Source organism: Ceratotherium simum, chromosome 13 (assembly GCF_057802395.1).
Source record: "Ceratotherium simum simum isolate JZ-2026a chromosome 13, ASM5780239v1, whole genome shotgun sequence".
NCBI classification, from domain to species: Eukaryota; Metazoa; Chordata; class Mammalia; order Perissodactyla; family Rhinocerotidae; genus Ceratotherium; species Ceratotherium simum.
Window position 1 is genome coordinate 10,597,241 of NC_141912.1, and position 23,394 is coordinate 10,620,634.

General features: G+C 37.1%; 1 protein-coding gene across 3 annotated transcripts in view; it reads right to left on the reverse strand.

Moving 5' to 3' along the window:
* Window positions 1–23,394, reverse strand: part of MAK (male germ cell associated kinase) — a 57,971-nt gene that overhangs the window by 21,437 nt on the left and 13,140 nt on the right. For all 3 annotated transcript variants that reach the window (XM_087437997.1, XM_004432126.3, XM_087437996.1), the window contains exons 3-9: window positions 20,918–20,972; window positions 20,122–20,243; window positions 17,408–17,487; window positions 14,511–14,643; window positions 7,761–7,932; window positions 6,609–6,776; window positions 2,779–3,090 (exon numbers count right to left, since the gene is read on the reverse strand). In XM_087437997.1, coding sequence (XP_087294123.1) covers window positions 2,779–3,090; window positions 6,609–6,776; window positions 7,761–7,932; window positions 14,511–14,643; window positions 17,408–17,487; window positions 20,122–20,243; window positions 20,918–20,972 — 1,042 coding nt within the window. The remainder of the gene's footprint in view (window positions 1–2,778; window positions 3,091–6,608; window positions 6,777–7,760; window positions 7,933–14,510; window positions 14,644–17,407; window positions 17,488–20,121; window positions 20,244–20,917; window positions 20,973–23,394) is intronic.

The following is a 23,394-nucleotide window of genomic DNA, read 5'->3' on the forward strand; positions in this document are numbered from 1 at the left end:
TGTAATATGAAAAATCCAAAAGGCAATTGACAATTAGGGAATTTGGAAGCAAAGTCAGCAGATACAGCTATGTTTGGAGCAAGATGATGCTTTAAGAATGGATATGCTATTGCTTGCAGCTGATCGTGTCATGATGGATGATGACAAAAAGTAGTATCTGCCAACTTCTATTATACTATTGTTTTATTTGTCCGGGAATTTGAGCTCTAGGCTAAGGAGAAAAAAAAAGACCTAAAGTCCCAGATGAGAAGAGTTAATCAAAAGTTATCTACTGAGCTGAGTTCAAGACTCTTATTTCAGCTGAAGTGTATTTTAGGGCGCCGATGCTGTATGCTGCTGAACAATGCCAGTAATGTCAAGTAGTCTTGTATATCTGAGAAGACCAGAAAAGGGCAAATATAAATAATTTTTAAAGTAGAAGATGGATTTTTGCAAACTCCACATTAATAAGTTTGGTATAGGATGAGGGCCAAAATTCTAAAATCAGTCATTAAAGGGAAAGTTTTTGAGCACTAAGGGAAAAAAAGTGGTAGATCATATAGGCCACCATTTTTCATAAAGGGCAATGAATACATGTAGTCTATATGGACTTTAGCAAAGTAGGTGACAGGGTCTTTCATGCTATCAATGAAATGAAGTAATGAAAGGACAACATAGGTGGATCAGTACTGCAATGGACTGAATATTTATGTCCCCCAAAATTTATATGTTGAAATTTCTATGACCCCCCCCAAAATTTATACCCCAACTCCAATGTGTTGGTATTTGGAGATGGGGCCTTTGGGAGGTAGTTGGGGATTAGATGAGGTCATGAGGCCCTCATGATGGGATTAGTGCCCTCATAAAGAGAAACCCCAGAGAGCTTGGTTTCTCTCTCCACCATGTGAGGATGAAGCAAGAAGGTGCTATCTACAAACCAGGAAGAGGGCTCTCACCAGGAATCAACTTCCCAGCCTCCAGAACTGGGAGAAAATAAATTTCTGTTGTTTAAGTCTACGGAATTTTGTTATGTCAGCCCAAGCAGACTAAGACAAATACATAGTTCAAAAATCTGACCAGGAGTACTGATTAATGGATCAGTGTCAATCTAGAAGGTTCTAGTGGCCTGCTCAAGGGCTCTGTGCTATTGTTCATCATGAAGATACAGGAGAAAAAAACAAAGGAACAACTAAACAAATCCACAGCTGGCAACAAGCTGGACAGAGTGGTTAGTTAAACTGAGAAGACAAAATAAGGGTTCAGAAATACTTATTAGAAACTTGAGAGGTAAAAGTAAGGTCTTGCAACTTTTTGAATCCTAGAGCTCAGATATATGAGAGGTACAGAATATGTGATTTGGCAGAAGCACTTGTAAAAAGATTTAGTAATTTTAGTTGACAGAATGCTCAATCCCAACTCTGGAATTGACTGGCTATCTAAAAATTTAGGGCTAGGTTACTGGGTACTTTAACTTAGTGAATGTATACAGGGGACCTAGTATAGTGCATGGCACTTAGTAGCTATTCAATAAATATTAACTTCCTTTTCTTCCCTCTCAATATGAGTCAACATGTGATGTGCCTTCCAAGAAAAAACAAAAACAAAAATGTGATCCTTGGTGGTACAAGTGAACATATGGCTCTGGAATGTTGGAGGCGATTCATCCTGTTTTATGCTCCCTACCCACTGTCTGCGTTAACTCTGGCAGCTTCATTCTAAGTGGGGAGCAGGTTGTGAGGGGACTCAAAGGCTCCTTCAGACTTGACTCATTCATTGGTGAATGATGTCATATGTGGAGCATGTGAGGGAATAGGAGATGTTTCTCTTAGAGTAAAAAGGGAGATAATACAGGGGCTATTTTCAAATATTTGAAAGGTTGCCTTTCTAGAAGACTTACAGGAAACTACAGAACACCAGATTTTAGCTCAGTATAAGGAAGAACTTTCTAACAGTGAGAACTGCCCCAAAGATGATGTGGACTCCTCAGGACCCTGTAGTTCAGAAATAGTGTGGACAATTACTCATTCATTCAACAGATATTTGCTGAGAATTTACCATGTACCAGGCACTGTTCTGGGCTCTGGGTCTATACTGATAAACAAAACAGACAAACATCCCTGACCTCATGGAGCTTACATTCTAGTAGGAAGAACCAGATGATAAACAATACACATAAGAAACAAGTAATTAACGGTATGTTAGAATGCAATTAGTGCTATTGGGGGCAGGGCTTACTTCTATGAGGATGGCAGGACTGGATAAGGAATTAGACACAGTTTCTTTAAGATCTCTTTCAGTCCTAAAATTCCCATAATGCAAATACACTTGGGAGTATACATCTCGAGGAGACAGCTAAAATAATATGGCACTTGACAAGCTCCCTGAACTGAACAAAAGAAATAGGAAGTTTTATACTATGCCTGACACTTAAAAAACCCATTCTGTTCATGTTCGTTAGCATTTAAAAACAGTATAAAATTACTGTTAAAATCCTTAAGATTTAGGATCAGTTCTTTTAAGTACCAGATTCTTTTCAATTCTTTCTTTGAATTCTTTTGCATCCAAGTAACTGTTAAAGTCCATAGCATGCAAACTTGATTACTTTCATTCTGAAAGTTTTTCTTTTTATAAATCATATTAGAGTTTTAATTTATCTCATGCCAAGCTCCTGCCAGAGGAAGCAGGAGCTTTAATGTAGAATAATCTTTTATATCTTCCCAACTTTTTTAGAAATGCCTAGAAAGAAAATTCTAACTGAACCAAACTGTTGCCTCTGAAGAGTTACTGTGGGCTACTTACGGCTGGCACGTTTTTGACGATACTTGGAAATAGTGCCTGCGGCTGCTTCTGTTGACTCTGCTGCTTTGGCGCTGGCTGGGGGCTTACGTTCTGCGGCGGCTGGATACACTGCAGTGGCTGGTGGCTGTTTTTCGGCTGGGGCTGTCCGACAGTCTGATCATTTATGTCTGGCAGAGGCTTAGGTTCTAGATCAACTAAAGACGGCTTCAAGTCTAGGGGTCGCACCTGCTTAGTTAAAGACGGTTTCGATTCCAGATGATGTGAGGAAGGGCCTAATACTTGACCAACTTGAAAATACGGGTGTTTCAATGCCTATAAAAGCATGGAAATAACAAATGGAAAATGATTTCCTTTAAATATACTGCACATAGACTACAGTCAGGCGCTGGGCTAGGCATGTATCACTAGCCTAGGTTAGCTGCAAAGAGTTAGAGAACATCCAGTTTTCCCTTTATGTGGGGACTGTAAAAAGATAACCAGGAAAAAATGATGTGAGAAATAAATTTCATTCAAAAAAGTTAAAAAGTACGTTAATAGGAAGAATGTAAAACTCACTTGTCATTTTAAGATTCAGGCAAAGCAACTGTTCTACTTATTTAAAGATTTTATATGAAAAAATCTAACTTATCAGCATTTGCTAAATTTGATGTGATTAATTCAGACTGAAATGCTAGATCCCGATAATGAGAGTCCATCCAAAGGCACTAAGAAATGAATTAAGAAAACCTTCTACATAGTTTATTTAAAATGATTAACTATAACATTATGTAAAATTCAGGGCTACTCTTAGCCTAAGTATAACAACATACCTACCAGCAACAAAATATTCTAAGAAAGGAAATTACAAACACATATGTGTATCGCTATACCAGCAAAGAGCAGATATTTATGAGAAGAAAATATAAAAGTACTAATTAAAAACAATCACTGTTTGAGTTTTAACTAGACCAGTCACCCAAGTGGTGCTATTGCATGGAGGGACCCTCATGACTGTCTGGTGACACGTCTAGAGCAGTGTGGTTCTCAACTGGGGGTGATTCTGCCCCTCAGGGGACATTTGACAATGTCTGGAGACATTTGTTATTATCACAACTTGGGGGGTGGGAGGTGGTACGGGCATCTAGGCATGCTGCCGGAAACACTGCTCAACATCTTACAGTGCACAGGACAGCCCTCCAACAAAGTGTCTGGTCAAAAATGTCAGTAGTGCCGAGGTTGATGAAACTTTGTCTAGAGAAGTTCTGAAGCCTTCTGTGCAGCTCAGCTGTGGATATTGATCCCCTTATCAGTATCATATGCCCAGACAGAAGAGGGACGTTCCCAGTCCTGCTGTTTTTTTAGGGAGGTGGGGAAGAGGGGGGCTCCTTAAGATAGCCAAACCCTGTTCCCCTGCACCACCTGCCCTGAGCCAGTTCCCACCTATGTGTGAGCACAGCCCTGATCTACAGGTGCCTTATTCTCAGGTATGTAAGGGCAGATTCTAGAGGGACAGAGGTGGCTCTGTACATGGTCCCTGTATCCTACAACTTCACCTCTCCCTAGCTAGGTCTCCTTGCTTCCACTAAAAAGTAGGGCTATGAAACAGTGGACAAAAAAGAGGTTAAGGGCAGGGAGCTATATTTTGGCGAGGTGGTAAGAGTTTTTATTCTAAGATGTCTCCTACCACAACTGATGTATGTGCTAATTACATTAATATTGCTAAGAGGAACTTGACCAATATAGACGATTTAAATACATCAGTACCTGACACACAGAAGGCACTTAAATTCTAAATTAAGTCACATTAATCAATAATCCTAAATTAATAATGCATATTTTGGAGCTAGAACCTTCATGAATGTGTTTTCTAATTTCAAACCTTCATCTGTAACAACTTTTCCTCTTTAAGATACCAGCTATTATCCTTCAAGAAGAAGAGAATCTTTAAAAAAATGATAATTTGTTTTCCTGTTTATTAAGGAAATATTTGATCATTGCATAGGATAAAGAATGTATAGAAAGTTCTCAAGAAGAAATTAAAATCATCTCTAATACCAACACCAAGAGATAACCACTGCTCACATTTTGATGTTTTTCTTTTCAGTATTTCTTTCTAGTCATATAACATGTATATATTTTTAATAAAGTCATAGCATAGGTATATAGTATTATAGCCTATTTTTAAACTTAGCATTTGAGCTTGAGAAATCTCTGAAATGGTTACTTTAGTTTTAAAAATTACATTTTTAATGGTGGCAAAATAGTCCATATTAAGGATGTATATACTTTGTTTCCTTGAAAAGATTTAGGTTTATACTTCCAATAGCTTTGAACATCTTTGGGCATAAATCTTTATCCAACTTTCTGATTCTTTTTAAGTGTCTTTATATACATTGCAAAACTGCTTTCCATTACTTAGAGAAATAGCCTGTAAAGTGTTTTTGCTTTTTGCTAATTTGATGGATAAAAAATAGTAATTCATTTTTATTTGCATTTTATGATAATGAACAAGGGTTGAACATTTAAAAAATATTTTTAGTAATTTTTGTTTCTTTTTCTGTGATTTTTTTTCATGTCTCATGCCCACTTATCTTTTTAAGGTAAATTTTAAAGACTTTTATTATATTTTTATTACAAAAGTAATAAATGTTTAGAAACATTAGAAAATAGCTGTCATACTTGTTAAAAAGAATTCTCACTTTGTCTTTTCAATTTTAAGATTTTGATATAAGAGAAAAATTAATTTTTATGTGATCAAATCTTCTGAGTTTTCCTTTTGTGGTTTCTTCTCTACTTTTATACCCGTCTGTTTCTTACCTTCAGATCAAATATTCACCTGTGCTTTCTTTAGTTTTTAATAGTTTAGTCCTCCTTCTCATTATTTAAACCTTCTATGATTTATTTGTAAAGTGTAGTGAGAGGTAAGAACCTAAATTTACTTTTTCCCTAAGAGTTAACTCATTGTCCCAGGAACATTCACTGTCCCCTCCCCGCAATGTGTGGTGCCATGTTTACCTTATGCTCACTTAACAGCTTCTGCAACCCTGAGCTATTTGTCAATTTGTATGCTAGTACCTTCACTGTTGTAATTACTATCACTTTACAGATTATTTTAATATTTGATAGGGCAAGCTGTCAGCCCCTACCACCATCCTCCAATTACTTATTCAAACCTGTCCTGAATATTCTTTCCCATTTGTTCTTCCAGATGACCTTTAGAAAACATTTTCTCAAGTTAAATTTTTAAAAAGCCAAATAAGTTTTTGGTAATTTTAATACTGAATTTATATTTAAATAATAACAATACAACAAAGCTTATTATGACTTTTGAAATTAAGCTCTTTTTAATTTAAGCCCATGGTTTTAGTTGAAAACCATGGTGTTTTAAAGACCATGAGAATTGAGATACATTTGAGGTCTAGTCAGTCACAAAGGAGCCAGCATGGGGGCCACGTGCTGCCCTCTTGTGGGAGCCCGAGAGTGAACAAGAGTCCCCAAACCATCAGGAAAGAAAGCTTCGGAAAGTCAACCGTATTGTATAATTGAAGAAATGCGTTTTTCCTGCCCATGACAAGTTTCTTCCTAACTAGCTTGTCACATGCCTGCATTTTTATCATTAGAGATGTGTTCCTTTCAGCTTCACCTTCATAGGTTACTCATGTGAAACACAACACACGGAAAATCATTGGATTGCTATTTTTGCAATTCTCCCAAGGGTCTAATATGCCTAGAAATTAATTCATTATATATACTGGATGCCTTGGAGCTTTAGGGCTTTATAAATGAAAATGTCCCTAATATTGTAAAACCTCAAAATTTAGAAAAAAGTATACCAAGAAGATTCATTTTACCTGGCTTGCTGTTGGGCGTTTCTTTGGATCCCAATTCAGCATTTCAGTCATAAGCTGAATAGCTTCATTACTGGCATTGGGAATAAGGGTTTTTAAGTTTATAGGAACACACTGGGGAAAGCGGAAATTCATAGATGATGCAAGCTGGTACCCTTCTGGCCAGTCACTCTGTTTAAGGAATACGGGGGGGGGGGGGGGTGCAAAAAGAGAATTGGTGTTAGTAATCAATTTAAAAACATAATAATATAAAAATCATTTGTGTGTGAAAATTTTAATGTTGATTCACATAAATAAATGTGAGAATGAAATACCAGATCACATATACAATTTAGTGCTACAAACAGTATAGAAAGAACATTGAACTGAGGGTTAGGAAAAAACGAGAAAGCACTTCTATAAAGTTCAAAATGTTAAGCTCTTGTCTGGTATTTGGATCTTGATGATGATGATGATTCCCAGGTGACTTTGAATGAATAAGGACAAGTGCTTTACAAAGAGGCTGATTATTACAAAGATCCTCATTCTATGGTGTGCATTGCATCCAGTGTTAAAAACTGCACAGAGCCAGGAAATGACAATTATGTTAAAACTTTAATAGCTATATTTACTTTTCTAATGTTAACTATAAGGCACATACTAATTTAATTAGAATGTAATTATATATACTTAAATATATTAAGTACATCTCAGAAAGTAAGGTCTAGCTGAATGCAGTAGTTGAAAAGTACTCAGTTCAAGAAATCAAATATCCATGGCAGAGGTATATAAAAGGAAACGAGAAAATAAGGCCTAGGACACCTGAGGTTAATGAGCTGATGCCAACGGACATTCACAGAGCAAGTAGGAAAGAGTCTAACCAAGGGTGTCTACATAGGCATCAGCTGGTCATCAACTCAAAGTTAAATACTATATAGAATCCCAAATATAGAGTATTTTTCCTTAGGTTCTTAAAGAAAGGTAAACACCTTTCTTCTTCAGTCTGGTGGGATTCTGGCTTCTTGTAATCCTCATCCCACCCAATAAAAAAAAATTAAGGATTATAAGAAAATTAACCATTAAATCATAAGGCTATTTGAAAATGAAAATATCAGATAGCTAGGCAAAAGTTATAAATAATCAAAAGTTATAACCAGGTAAGACAAGAGTACTTACTTTTTTGGGAGTCCCTAAAACTTGGCAAATCTTAAAGATTTCATCGACCTCACTTGTCCCTGGGAAAAGTGGTCTTAATGTATATAGTTCAGCCATTATACTCCCAACAGCCCACACATCAATGGGAGAGCTATAAACTGAGGATCTCAATAAAACTTCAGGAGCACGATACCTATGAAAATAAAAACAAAACAGGCTATTTTGATTGTCGTTTCAAAGATGGAGTGGCAGCAGGATTCTGTTCTGTTTGGTCATGCATTTCAATCAAGGAACAGGTATTAAGTGCCTTCTGTGCATCAGGCATTTGTACAACGTGCTGGGGTTAAACTGGACATAACACATTTTTCCTGACTACAAACACTTAGTGGGGCTGGAAACAAAGTCATGCACCACATAACAATGTTTCAATCAATGACGATCTGCATATACGACGGTGGGCCCATAAGATTAGTACCATACAGCCTAGGTGTATGGTAAACTATACCATCTAGGTTTGTGTAAGCACTGCAGGGGAGAAAGAAATTTTCCTCTACCCTTGGGTTCTTCTGGCTGATCTGAGAATTCAGTTGACATGAGATAGACTAATAGGAGAAAAACAAACAAAAGTTTAGTAACTTGTACGCATAAGAGAAACCCAGGAAAACCAAGTAACTCACCAAAATGGCCAAAGCCCTCACCTCAAATACCATCCTCAGCTAAAGACAAAAGATGTTGGGGGTGGGGACAGTCAGGGACTTCAAAGGGAAGGAAAGCAATTCACAGGTAGGTGAAAAGGAGCAAATGTTTCAGAAAACAAGTGTTTGGCCAACAGAAACAGAAGAACACAGAGGGGACCCCAACAAACAGGCTTTTCTGGGTTCCTCCCTGTCTACCACCTAGTTCATGTGATGCTAGGGTGATAGCTCACTTCCTGAGACAGGTTTTATTATCTGAATTCTTTCAGGCAGTTGAGGGGGAGGTAACAAGAAAAACTTTTTTGAGTCTCTTGTTTCTTAAAAATAATCAGCCTAAAATAATCCTCATGTTAAAGAGACACATTATGGGTGGCAAATTTTGTTCCCCTTTAGTACACTCTGTGATGTTCACACAACGCAAAAATCACATAAGGAAGCATTTCTCAGAACATATCCCCATTGTTAAGTGACACATGACCATATAAATGAAATATCCAAGTAGCCTATGATAGGAACTCAAATTAACAAATATGGAAATAAATGCTATATGATGTATTAAGAAAAAGGGGTAGGGGGAACTCTGAATGGAAGCAGATATATTCTGAATGAGAATGGTTGTATAATGTTACAAAGCATTATATCCATAATATATTCATATGAACAACAGAAAACAAAAGATTAACAAAGATTATTCCTGAGTAGTAGATTTTTTTCCTTCTTTTTGCTTATCAGTTTGAAAGTGCTGATTCCCTCAACTGACAATATTTTAATTGAGAAAAATACTCTATTTACAAGAGCAAAGGTACTTGGTGGAGGATATTCTTAATTCTAACTTTTTTCACATTGAAATGCGTAAGTATTTCAGCCCAAAAGTTTCAAGGTATTGTCTTTTTGCTTCCATTCAGAGTACCTTTCTCTGACAGCTTTACTGAGAATATAATTCACATGATATACAGTTCAACCATTTAAAAGTGTAAGATTCAGTGGCTTTAACTATATTCACAGAGTTGTGCATCCATCATCACAATTTTAGAACATTTTCATTACCCCCAAAAGAAAACCCACACCTCTCCAATATCCCTATGCCCCTAGCACTAATTTACTTTCTGTCTCTATAGATTTGCCTATTCTGGACATTTCATGTCAAAGGAACCATATACTATCTAGTCCTTTGTGACTGGCTGCTTTCACTTAACATGTTTTCAAGGTTCATCCATGCTGTAGCATGTATCAGTATTTCATTCTTTTTATTGCTGAATAGTATTTTCATTGTATGGATATACCATATTTTGTTTATCCATTTGTCACTTGATGGACATTTGGGTTGTTTCCACTTTTTGGCTGTTGTAAATAATGCTGTTATGAACATTCATGTACAAGTTTTTGTGTACATATGTGTTTTCATTTCTCTTGAGTATATACTTAGGTGTGGAATTGCTGGATAACATGGTAATTATGTGTTTAACCATTGAGGAACTGCCAGACTGTTTTGCACCATTTTACACTCCCACCAGCAATGTATAAGGGTTCCAATTTCTCCACATCTTTATCAACACTTGTTATTATCTGTTTTGACAATTTTTTTTTTTTCCTGAGGAAGATTCACCCTGAGCTAACATCCATGCCTATCTTCCTCTATTTTTTAGTATGTGGGCCACCAGCACAGCATGGACACTAACAGAGTGATATAGGTCCATGCCCGGGAACCGAACTCAGGCCACCAAAGCAGAGCGCACTGAACTTAACCACTAGGCCACTGGGGCTCGCCCTTGACAAATATTTTTATGAGACAAAATTAATTGTTTTGAATATTTTGCCAAATTTAGATGCTAAAAACAAGTCTTCTCAATTTCATTCCATTTCAGCATTGAATCTAAATTTACCTGATGAAAAATAGAAGCTCCTTCAAAAGATTCTTCCTGCAAGAGGAGATTTTCCAAATCTAATTATACCTTTAAAAAATAAAACTAGTACACTGAGCTCTTATCATTTAATTTGTTCAGTTCCTCCTTTCCTTTTGTGGGGATAAATATCATTGTCTTCTTGTTTTTAATAATCATAATTGGCTGTGAGCTTCAAGATCTTTGGGTTTTTGGCACTCTATTTATCAAAAATTCTGATTGAAGATTTTCAAGTGATTTGGAACAAAATAGAACCACAGTGTAAAGGACTTGTTTACAAAGAAGCTAGATACCACTGTAAATCACTTAAATTGATTTACAAAGTAATTCTTCAGAGGCTCAAACAATTCTAAAATTCAACTGACAGACAGCAAAGAGAGAAAGCACATACTGCCACGCAGAAGTATTTTTTATAGTCAACATCAATGCCATCATAAAAATTTTATAGTCCAGTTACACTCTGTATACCTATATGTGTAATTTGTAAATTCTGACAACTACAACTTGTATTTTGATTGGGACAATACAAATCAACGGCTTATTTAGATACAGTTACAAAATAGATATACATCTTAACTGATCCAAATACATTTCTACTTTCCAGGTTTCTTAATTTAGTAAGAACACTGTTTTATGATGCTATGCTGTGCTCCACTAAAATCTATACTTGTATTGTCACCAGAAAAACAATAATTTTATCTTCAATTTTGAACTTTTTAACTGAAATTACAATAGCATTTGTGGTAATATTAGAAATTTCACCTTTCACAGAATGAACTTTCAGAAGCTTGACTTTGTTTCTATGCATTGTGATAAAAAAATCAAACCATTATTAGAAATAAGGTAACTGATTTTTCTCTTTGAAGCATTTGATGACTCTCATTTAAAATTGGCATCATTGAATTGTGAAGTCCTTCCTCTGCTAAAGAAGCCTACACATTTATAGCCAATTGCTTTACTTTTCATAACTGCATAAGAAAACTTGGAATTAAAAAAGAGTGAAATTAATTTAGAATATTCATTTCATCTAAATGAAAAGCAATGCCTCACAGAGTAATGTGTAAACCCATCTTCTAAAGCTGCACTTGCTAGTAGCTGTCTTGGGCATAGTCTTCTTAAAATAGCTGCTAACTTCTGAAACAGGTGCCGGTGCTGCTTCGGCAGATTTGTGTGTTCTGGTTTCCATCAGGTCAGTGACTTATGGCCCCTGTAGTGGATGGCAAATGCCACTGAACATTTTATGTAAGTTCTCCAGCAACCTCTCTTTAGAAAAAGAAAAATACTTAATCTTTCACTAAATATGCACTTTTGTTTTTTGGAGGTCATTGTTGATAAAGAGTTCATTGCAAAATAATTTTTTTAAAAACCATTACCAAATGGGTTAGTTTCCTAGGGCTGCTGTAACAAAGTGCCACAAACTGAATGGTTAAACCAAGACAAACATATTCTCTCACAGTTCTGGAGGCTGGAAGTCTGAAAGCAAGGGGTGGGTAGGCACGTTCTCTCTGGAGGCTCTAGGGGAGAATCTGTTCTGAGCCTGTCTCCTAGCTTCCGGTGTTGCTGGCAACCCTTGGCGTTCTTTGACTTGTAGATGCATCAGTCCAATCTCGGCTTCCATCATCGCACAGCCTTCTCCCTGTGTGTCTTCGCATGTCTCCCCCTGTGTGTCTGTCTCTGTGTCTCTCCTCTTCTTATAAGGACACTAGTCATACTGGATTAGGGCCCACCCTAATGACCTCATCTTAACTTGATTACATCTGCAAAGACTCTATTTCCAAATAAGGTCACATTCACAGGTACTGGGCCTAGGACTTCAACACATCTTTTTTGGGGACATAATTCAACCCATAACACCAAACAGCAAAATAGTTGTAGATTTATACTATTTAATAATCACTATAAAAAGAATATTCAGACTACTACTTTCTATATGCCCTACAAGTACACTGCTGAGGGTTTGTCTCCCACACATATTTCCTGTACGCCTAACCTGTGACTTCTGTTTCCCATGACCCCACTAACTGGTATCTCAAAGGTTATGGCAAAGGACTTTGCACAAGTGGTGCTTGTATGTATACCAGCATAGCTGGTATGCTATGTGCCTGGCAGGGGGGACAGTATCAAATACTACTCCTGTCAGCACCCAGGATGAATGAGTTAGCTGAGGGCCACTCCTGTCTAAGGACATTTTGTTACATCGCTTCAGGAAAAGAGTTGGAGAAAGAGACAGGAAATCTCCGAATTAGCCATGTGTTAAGGTGCAAACTTGGTTCACTGTTCATGTGTGTCTCACATAACCAGGTAAGACCTCAGAGGAGGCAGGAAGCATACAGGGGGCGTCTATTGGACCTGTTCCAGCTCATTTTATTGATGACGGGCATCAGCTGAGACTGTCCTGGGCAAACTGGGACATATGGTCCCTCTATCTAGGCTCAGTCCTCGGACCTCTTCTCTACACTCACTCTCTTACTGACTTAATCCAATCTTGTGATTTTTGACACTGAGGTCTAAGTGTACACCTTCAGCCCAGCCCTGTCCCCTGTACTCCAGATCATACATACAGGGGCTGACTTTGACATATCCCCTTGCTTGTCTCAGAGACATTCACTCAACCTAAAATGGAACTGTGCTTCCCCCAGAGCTCCACAGCACCCCCATCCCAATTAGTGCTGACTCCATCCTTCTGGGTGCTTGGGAAAAACCTTGGGGTCTTTGACTCCTTTGTCTTATACCCCACATCTGATCATCAGGAAATCACGTTTGCTCTACCTTAAAAACACAGCGAGCATTCTACACCTCTCACCACCTCCACGGCCAGCAGATCCAAATCACTATCATTTCCTGCCCGAATTATTGTAATAGCCTTCTACCTGGTCTCCCTGCCCTGCCCTTGCTCCTCTAAAATCTATTTTCAATACAGCAGCAAGAGTGATGCTTTTAAAACATGTCAGATCTCGTCATACTTCTCAAAACCTCCAGGGGCTCCCTAGTTCGCTCAGATTTAAAAAGCCACCACAGTCCTTACCAGGACCTATGAAATCTGGCCATCCTGTAAACCCTCTGGCCTCATTTCCTACTACTGCCCTCCTTATCTCTGCAGAATTCACACGTGGCGCTCCTGTCTCAAGGCCTTCGCACTCAGCATTTGTGCAGCCTGAAAAGCTCCTGCTTGCCCCAGCATCTCCTCCCTGGCTCTTGTCAGTGAGACCCTCTATTTAAAATAGCAACACTCCCTCTCCCTACCCTATCTCCTCCAACTCCCTATGCCTTTCTATATTGTATTTTTCCCAATAATAACGTATCACCATCTGATGTACATATATTCTTAACTTGTTTTTATTGGAGTATAATATACGTACAGAAAAATGCACCCATCGTAAGAGTACAGCTTGATGAATTTTCACAAACAGAACACACCCATGGACCCAGCACCCAGATCAAGAAACTGCTTGTTATCAGCATCCCAGAAAGCCCCCTCCTGCACTCTTCTAGTGCGCACCTACCCTCCACCCACCTGTCATGCAACTGCTATCCTGACTGACCAGCATAGATTAGTTTTGTCTATTTTTGCACTTTATGTAAATGGAATCATACAGTGTGCGCTCTTCTTCTGTTTGGCCTCTTGCTCTCAACATATCTATGAGATTCATCCAGATTGCTGCCTGTAGTTGTAGATCATTCCTTCTCATCTCTGTAAAGCATTCCACTGGGTGACTATTTTATGCCACTGGGGATGGACATTTGGGTAGTCTGCAGTTTTGGACTATTACATGTCTTTTGATGAACATGTGTGTGTCTTTCTGTTGGTGACTCAGGATACTTTTACCTTGTTTATTGTGTATTACATGTTGTCATGTAAGCAGCATGAGGCAGAGATTTTTTTCCCTTTAGTTCATTTCTGTGTTCCCCAGTGCCTAAAATAGTATCAGCACACGGTATGTGTTCAATAAATATTTGTTGCATGAATGAATGAATGAAATCCTTTTTCCTTCTCTTATTTCATTAATCAGTATAGTCATGACCAGTCCTTCTTTTTCTCCAAAGAATACAAAATTCACTTATATACTTTGTTTTAAATACTCGATATGGAACCTCTAGAAGGATATGTCACAATCCATCATAGGAAAACTTCAACATAGACATATGCCTCTGGAGAGTCACGTGAAACTACTCACCATCTGGTAGATACATAATCAGTATATGGTGGCTGTGACCTTAATTCTCTCGCAAGTCCAAAATCAGCAATTTTGACAAGTTCTGGACCCATACAAAGCAAGTTTTCTGGTTTCATATCCCTATGAAAAAAACCTTGGTAATAAAAAGAGGAAAAACAATAATAAATCATCATGTTTAAATATATTTGATTTATAAACAAGATATAACCGAGCCTCTCTGTTGTAATTAGGAATGTGAACTTGGGGAAAAAATAAACTATATTTAAATAATTGACAAGAAAGTTCATGCATCATTAAAAATAACTATCCACTTAACACGTATTTTTATTTGTGAATCCAGTAAGTTCAGGTCCTGGGCTAGATACTGCCATATGATGATTATCTCCATTAATTTGCACAACAACCTTAAGGAAGTATCATGGTCACTATTGTGTAACAGATGAGGAGGCTGAGGCCGGAGAGAAGGAGCCTAATTAAACCTGAGGAGGGCTTCGTGATCAGACTTGCGTCAATGCAGCTGGTCTTATACTACCCTATCACGTTGTGGGGTTTTTTTTTTTGTGAGGAAGATCAGCCCTGAGCTAACATCCGTGCTAATCCTCCTCTTTTTGCTGAGGAAGACTGGCTCTGAGCTAACATCTATTGCCAATCCTCCTCCTTTTTTTTTTCCCCAAAGCCCCAGTAGATAGCTGTATGTCATAGTTGCACATCCTTCTAGTTGCTGTTCACGTTGTGGTTTAACATGAGATTCCCTGAGTATAATCACTTGTTTGAAAAGTCCATTAAACAAATATGGAACTCCACACATTTTAACTAATCCCTTCATTTAAAATTATTTTACTTAACAGCTCACTTCTCCCCTGGCAGCTGCTTTATTGAAAAATCCAATAATTATAATGCTTATATTACCAATTCAATATATAAAACAAATGGTTAGTTACAGAAGCTAAAGGGCAGCCCAAAGAAAATGAGGCAGAAAACCCAGGAAGAAACACGTAAAAGCTTCCTTGCAGATTTCTATGGGAGATCTAAAGCACACTAATTGTGCACAGATGGCTTGTATTCCAATGACCTTGCAAAGAACAGGCCTGGTCATGGGTCGTAGGTGATCATCATGAGAGGGTTTTCATACTTTGGGTTACGAAGACTTTCTAAGCCTAAACTTTTTTAATCCCTTCAAAGCCAGTGTGGGCCCTATGCTTGTGACATCTACAACAGTTCTGTACTCAGTTTACTGGTATTTCTTACTCAAAATAGCTGTTGAGATCCATTTCACTAACTTCCAAGAGAAATACATTGCATTTTCACAATATGAAGACAAGAATGGGAAAGTATGTGATGGTAAAGTGACTTAATCTATAAAATCTTAGAGAATTAAACCAATTACATATTTGTACAGTGGAAGTTTTCCCATTCTCACTAATATAAATATATTGGTAACTTGGTCCATTTTAACTAAAATACTAGTCTCCTTTTTTGACAGCTACTATTTTAAAAATACCTATTTTCTCAAAGTGTTACATCTGAGATCAACTATAGAAGAATAATTTAGCTTTTATAAAAATGTCTATTGTTCTCGGGGTCTGGTTTCCCAAATCACTATGCAGTCAATTATAAAGCCAACTCCAGATTATTCATATGTTATTTACTTTCAGCAACAATTTTTAAATCCCAAACTACTTCTTCCTTCAATCCCTTATGCTCTGAAGTGGCTGATAGTTGACATACATCCAAAGAATCTAAACCAATTTTATTACTAGCCTAAAGAGTATTAGTAAAACACAAAGCTGTTTCCAAAAATCAAAGAATTCACAAGGCTTTTAATTTTCCACATCACACTTGCTTCATTAGTATAAACTAACGCAGGCAAATATCAAGAGTCACCACGCTGACCAGAGTTTACAGATGGGCTGAAGATCAGGAATCCATTATGAACAATTAAAATAGCATGTACCATTTATTTCCATGTAAAAGTCCAATAAATGACTTTTACCAATGGATTGTAATATATTATCATGGGTTTTATACTTTCAAAGACCTTGATAGTGTATATAAGACAAAAAACTGGGGATTCAGGAATGTTCTGACAATGCTTATATGGAATTCTGCATAGCATTTTTAGAAAATAAATTATTTCCTATAGCAGTTAAAGGAGAAAAGAGAAAAGAAAATATAAAATATAGGATGAAACACAAAAGGAGACTAATGATGGTGATTTTTGACTGACTGTGTTCAGAATGCAGCAATGGTATGGCACAAACTTTTCTGATTTAATATCTAAACATCTAGTGATTCTAAATGAATGTTTGCTAAACATTTTCATAATAATCATATTAACTTTTTGAACTAATTATTTTGGTTTGATATGCAAAAAACTATATAAATTAAGATTACATAAATAAGAAATTCATAAAAATAAGTACAAGCACTTGCTTTAATTTCACTCAAATAGAAAGAACTAAATGTAAATACTAACGAAAACTATAAAATACCATAGCATGGGTGCTTTAAACTATTTAAACGTTAATAATTGGTCATGGTAGATCAGAGCATTCCAATCTTTTCCAAAAGAGCGGCCTTATTATTTTTTTCATTTCCATGGTAAAATTAGGGGGAATGAGGTTGCAGCATGGGTTTATGATGACTGAGACTAAAGGCTGATGATGATATTGTTAGAAAAATTCTGCTACAAAGATAGTTATAGATTATAGAAATTCTATTTTATACAGAATTATAGAAATTCTAAATTTTTAAAATAAAAATGTCAGTGTGTATAGGCACATACTCCAAACTTGTACTTATCCAAGATAACATTATTTAAGTTTATATACAATTCCTGTGCATGATCCTGACAATAATCTAAAGAGGCAGAGAAATGACACATAAAAGAAACCTACCATGTTTGTGGATAAATGCCAGCCCTTGCAATATTTGATACATAATATTTCTGATGACTGACTCAGGGAACAACTTGTTTCTGTAAAGAAATGAACAAATAAACAGTCATATAATTCTGTTAACCAACCAACCAACGAACCAAAACAAACAAGAAGCTAGGTGTTCCTCCTCCCTTGGAGCCTGTGGCCTCATGAGACTGGCTAAAGGTATGATTTATAGCTTCATAGTGTTAAAGGTCATACATTTAAAATGTGAAAATTAGAATTTATTTTTTGGTGTTTGGTAAAAACTCAAATCCAATACTGAAGTATTGCACAAATATTCAATAGCTAAATTCTAAACTGTCCCAAGAGGAGCAAAGTAAATTGGAAAACTGATAAATATCAGATAAGCCAAGTGTGCAAATCTGTATTATATAGGCTTTAAGAGTCTTAGGGACAAAACTGCTTCAGTTCGGCACTGCATATAGAAATATGTCCAATAGAAATATACTAAGAGCCATAAATGAGAGCCACTTATGTATTTAAAATTTTTCTGGTAACCACATTAAAAAAAGGAAATGAAACAGGTGAAATTAATTTTTAACAATCTATTCTATTTAACCCAATATATATCAAATATTATTTCAAAATGTAATCAATATAAAATATTATTAGTGAATTTACCTTTTTTTGTACCAAGTTTTCAAAATCTGATATGCAATTTATTTTACATTTACAGCATAGCTCAATCCAGACTAGCCACATTTCAAGACTCAACAGCCAAGTGTGACTAGTAGCTACTGTACTGAATAGTGCAGATTTATATGGTATTTACATAAAGCCTAAAGTAAGATCCTAACAAGGGCTATATTAAGGCTGAAAAATATTAATCTCTAGCATGCCACAAATTAATGTGATCAATACATTAATTCTTTGACCCTGAAGCCATTCCATGTTTTGGAAGTATTCATTTTAAGTTTTTAAACTTAATCATAATTTCAACATTTTCTAACATCTTTATTTCAGCATGATTGATTGGATTAATTTAGCATGTTTATTCAAGATGTTTTCAACATACGAAAAATGGCCTATTTTTCAATATTATATTGTTAATTATATGCTGATATAATGTTCTAAAATGTCCCACCAAACGGGCTAGAAACACACAAGAGAAGATAAACACTGGTCTTATATCAAATTTGAAAATAGTATTGATCATATATTATTGAAATATTTTTAAAACTCACTTTTGTAAACTATAAATAAATTTTCAAAGAAACAAAATATTTTTATGCTTGACAACAATTTAAATTTGTAAAAAGAATGCTATATGCTGAAGGTACAGTTAGTATCAGAGCAAAGGTTTAGGTATATTGGTCTTCAATGGAAACGGAAAAGAAGTTTACAGTCATGCATTGCTTAACAACGGGCATACGTTCTGAGAAATGCATCGTTAGTCAGTTTCATCATTGTGCAAACATCATAGAGTGACATACACAAACCTAGATGGTATAGCCTACTAGACACCTAGGTATACGGTACTAATATAGGATTCACCATCATATATGCGGTCTGTGGTTGACTGAAATGTCATTATGCCTATAATTACTAACCTATTCTCCTACTGATAGTTATTTCTTTTAAGTAGTTCAGAGAGATAAGTGAAGCTTGGTATAGTCATTTAACAGAATATAGTAACTATGGTAACTATGAATATTATGTATCAGCATTAAAAAATGCTTTTAAGTGAATTAATCAAATAAAAAAATTTATCACCACTAAAATTACAACTATGTAAAAAGCATGCATGCCTGTATACAAGGGCTAGAAAGAATGCTAGAGAAATAAATATTATTTTGTGGGGTAGAAACTTTCTTTACTTTTATTTTAACTGTTATTAATGTTATAATGATATCAGCCTGGAACATAACAGGCATTTAATAAGTATTTATTGAAAGAAGAAAAAATAGGATTAAAGAAAAATTAATCACCATCCTTAGACGTTGAGTTTGTATGTGTGTGTGTATGAAAGAAATTCAGAGAGAGAAATAAACGTCATTCCACTGGGAAATTTACTTCTAAAGTATTTTAGGATCTTTTGTTGAACAACTCTAGCTTTAAAAGCAGACAGAATGGACATTAATCTCCCAGATGTGACCAGCAGTTACCACCGAAATACTATCTTCTCTAAGCTCATGGCAGATGACTGAAGCTCTCTCTCTTTAGAGATTCTGTTCACAGATTTAAAAATTAAAATGAGAATTTCCTTGGGATTGGTAACACATTACGTTTTATCATTCACTTATGCATTCTAATGAATGAGTGTATTAGATCCTTTCTTGAAAGCTACTTTATTTCTTCCTCCATTCTTTCATTAACTTTCACGAGATGCTTGGGAGAACAACGAAGATAATTTTCTCAATTTTAGCCAAGGCCACCTTTATTACTGAGTATTAAACTATAGATAGATCTACTATGATAGATAGTATGTATGTTTATATGAAATATTTATCTTGACTTTTAAGAGATTACAACAGAAAAACAGTGGCTATGTCGTAGCTGTTTCTTCTTCAATGTTAGATGTTATCCTTTGATAAAGATAACTAATTTAAATCCACCCCTTGGAATGATAAATCTGTATATTGTAAAGTGTGACAGTTTGAAGGGATCCCAGGAACTATGGAGGAGATAACAGGGAAAAAAATTACAGTTTTCATAAAATAAAGACATACCTGTCTTTCATTAATTGATAGAGGTTTTCTTTCATATATTCAAATATAAAATAAAGATGGTCATTTTCTCTGATAACTTCTTTTAGCTTAATCACATTGGCATGATTAAGTTTCTTCAGAGACTGCAACACAGCAAATAAGCTTTAAAATTCTTAAAGAAAAGTTATAGAAGTTGGCAAAATCTCATCAATGCTAGGTATGATAATTATCGTAATTTTCCAATTCTTATGAATTCATTAAGGAAGTTTTAATATATATATTTTACAGGTCTAAAACATCTTAGAACACCTATCTAAAGTAACTGTTTTAAGTGATGAATGTAAGTACAAAAATAAACCAGTCAACAATAGCTACCAAACATTTCAATATGTCACTTTTTTTTCTCAGTCTATTAAATAGGTCTAACTTTTTTTCTGACTCAACTATGTACAATTCAATGCAAAAGTCTCCAAAAATTTATCCAAGTCATACAGCATAAAATATAAAGAAATGGTATGCAGTAATTTAAAAAGTTGTCTTTCCTTTGATAATATGAATTAAAATGCTCTTTTAAAAGTGAGGGCATACTTTCAAATATGAAGGTATGATTATTTTCTATTCTCCACTGACGTTCTGATGAAAAGTGAGAAATTACTTTACTTTAGGAAGATAAAGGAAAAACATAAGAAACATAAGTATCTTTCTACTGCTTCCCACAGAGAATGGAATCATCTCCTTGGCCACAGTCCTCAGAAATGAGACAGGCGTGAGGTAGAGTTAAGGCCTTCTTGGGTTCTTTTCATCTCTAGGATTTTACCTTAACTTCTCTCAAGTTCATACATTCATCCCACGAGTAGAACTTTCTCTTCATCCTGAAGATAAAAGAAAAATTTTAGTGCAGAAGGACTGAGGATTTGAGAACACAAATTACACTGTTGGCTTCCTTACTCTATTATTAGTTTACTTGGGGCAAGACATGATATCTCTCTTCCCTCCTCCTTAAAAAGAAATCACCTTCCTCCTGTAAATCTCAAGGCTATGTGGTACAGGTCCACGACTATGTCATATCTGAAATTCTGCTTTAACACAAAGGTAAAAGAATCTGGGTGAGTTCTTACATTTCTCGAATCAGTTGAATTGTGCTTTTCTAAAAGGGTCCCTTCCAAATTTCCTCTTTCTAAAACTTAAAAGATAAATATGAAACACTATACTTAGGTGGAGTGGGGAAAGAAATCACAAATTTTGGTAGCCAATTTAGTGAAATGATTTGATCTGACAGCTTCTATATCATTACCGCAGCTTTAAACAAGAGGTCCGCAAAGTTAAGTAATTTAAGTCAGCAAAAATTCAGTAGTGGGGCCGCCCCGTGGCGCAAGTGGTTAAGTGCACGCGCTCCGCTGCGGCGGCCTGGGGTTCCCTGGTTTGGATCCTGGGCGCGCACTGACGCACTGCTTGGCAAGCCATGCTGTGGCGGCGTCCCATATAAAGTGGAGGAAGATAGGCACGGATGTTAGCCCAGGGCCAGTCTTCCCCAGCAGAAAAAGAGGAGGATTGGCAGATGTTAGCACAGGGCTGATTTCCTCACAAAAAAAATAAAATAAAATAAAAATTCAGTAGTAACCAAACTTTAGAAATTGCTTTCTTGAATTTTGTTCTTTACTTGCCCTCTTCCTTCCTAATGTTGGTCACCATTAGAGATAAATATACTGGAAGTGAATTTAGCGTAATAAAGTAATTCCATTATATACATCATAGATAGAGGTTATATTTTTATTTGAATGGATTTTTAGCCACCACACAAAATGGGAGACAAGAAAAAAACATGTTTTAAAAAATATTTCTTCAAGTATAGAAATTATAAGGCTGAATTATGAAAATATGAAAACCCTATATGCCCTACTGCTTTCATTCACTATTGTAATCTGTGGAGATGTTCTAGAAGATCTCAGGAAGCTTCAAGTTACCTTTATAAACTAAATTAATTCCTGTAGGGACTACTCTGAGCCTCTACAAGAGCGTGGCACGCAGAGGTGAAGGGGCTGCGGCTCACCATGTAGTCGGGAATGGGGACTGTGGGAGGGGGAGTCGGGAGGATGGCGGCGTAGGAGGATGCTGGGCTTGTCTCCTTCCGCAGACACAGAAGATCTACAACTACCTGTGGACTAACTTCCCCTGGGGGAGATCTGAAAACCGGATGAAAAGAGCCTCTACAACAAGGGACAACACAAGAGGGGTGGGAGAGGCGGAGATACGTTCCACTGAGGAAAAAGCCACACCCTAGCCACAGTGTTTCACGGTTGGGAACAAACAGGGCAGGAGAGACGAGACCCCAAAACACCTGGCTTTGAAAATCAACAGGGAACACACCCAGGACAACTACAGAACTACAGGGAAAGGAAAACCACTCTTAAAGGGCCCACGCACAGACTCACTCAACCAGGAAACCAGTGCAAAAACACCAGATAGAAAAGTGCGTAGTCCAAGAGACCCACTTACTACGCTTGGAGTGCCTCCTACAGAGGCAGGACTCCCCGCAAGGACCCAGACACTGGCAGCAGCCATTTTAGCCCCCTCCTTCAGCCATGCTGACACTGGTGCCAGCAGTCAGTATTTGGGAATCTTCACTGTAGCCTATCAGCACAGGGCCTACCCTACCCACCCACATGCCAGCTGCAGTTGTGTGCTGCCAGGTCTCGTAACCAGCCACACTGGGCATCTGCCCCACCCACCAGCACACCCGAAACAGTCTGCATGCCACTGGGTCTCACAACCACGGGTCTGCCTGGCCCACCAGCACACCTGCAACGGTTGCATACCGCAGGGCCTCACAGCCGGCTCCACCCCTAGCAGTTGTGTGCCATTGGGCCTTGCAGCCAGCTGTACTGGGTGTCTGCCCCATCCCCCCAACACGCCCACAGTGGCCACATGCTGCGGGGCCTAGCAGCCATCTGGCCCAGGGGCCAGGCCCACCTACAAGCATACCCACAGCAGTCTTGGCCCCGTCACAAGAGAAGGACACATGCAGCCCACACAGGGGACACCCCTGGAGCATCTGGCTCTGGTGACCAGAAGGCAGCGCACTGCTAGGTGCCACAGGATATCTCCTATGTAAGACTACTTCTCCAAGATTGGGAGATGTAGCCGATCTAGCTAATACATAGGAAAAAACACAGCAAGTTAGGCAAAATGAGGAGACAAAGGAATGTGTTTCAAATTAAAGAACAAGACAAATCTTCAGAAAAAGAACTTAACGAAACAGAGATAAGCAATCTACCTGATAAAGAGTTCAAAGTA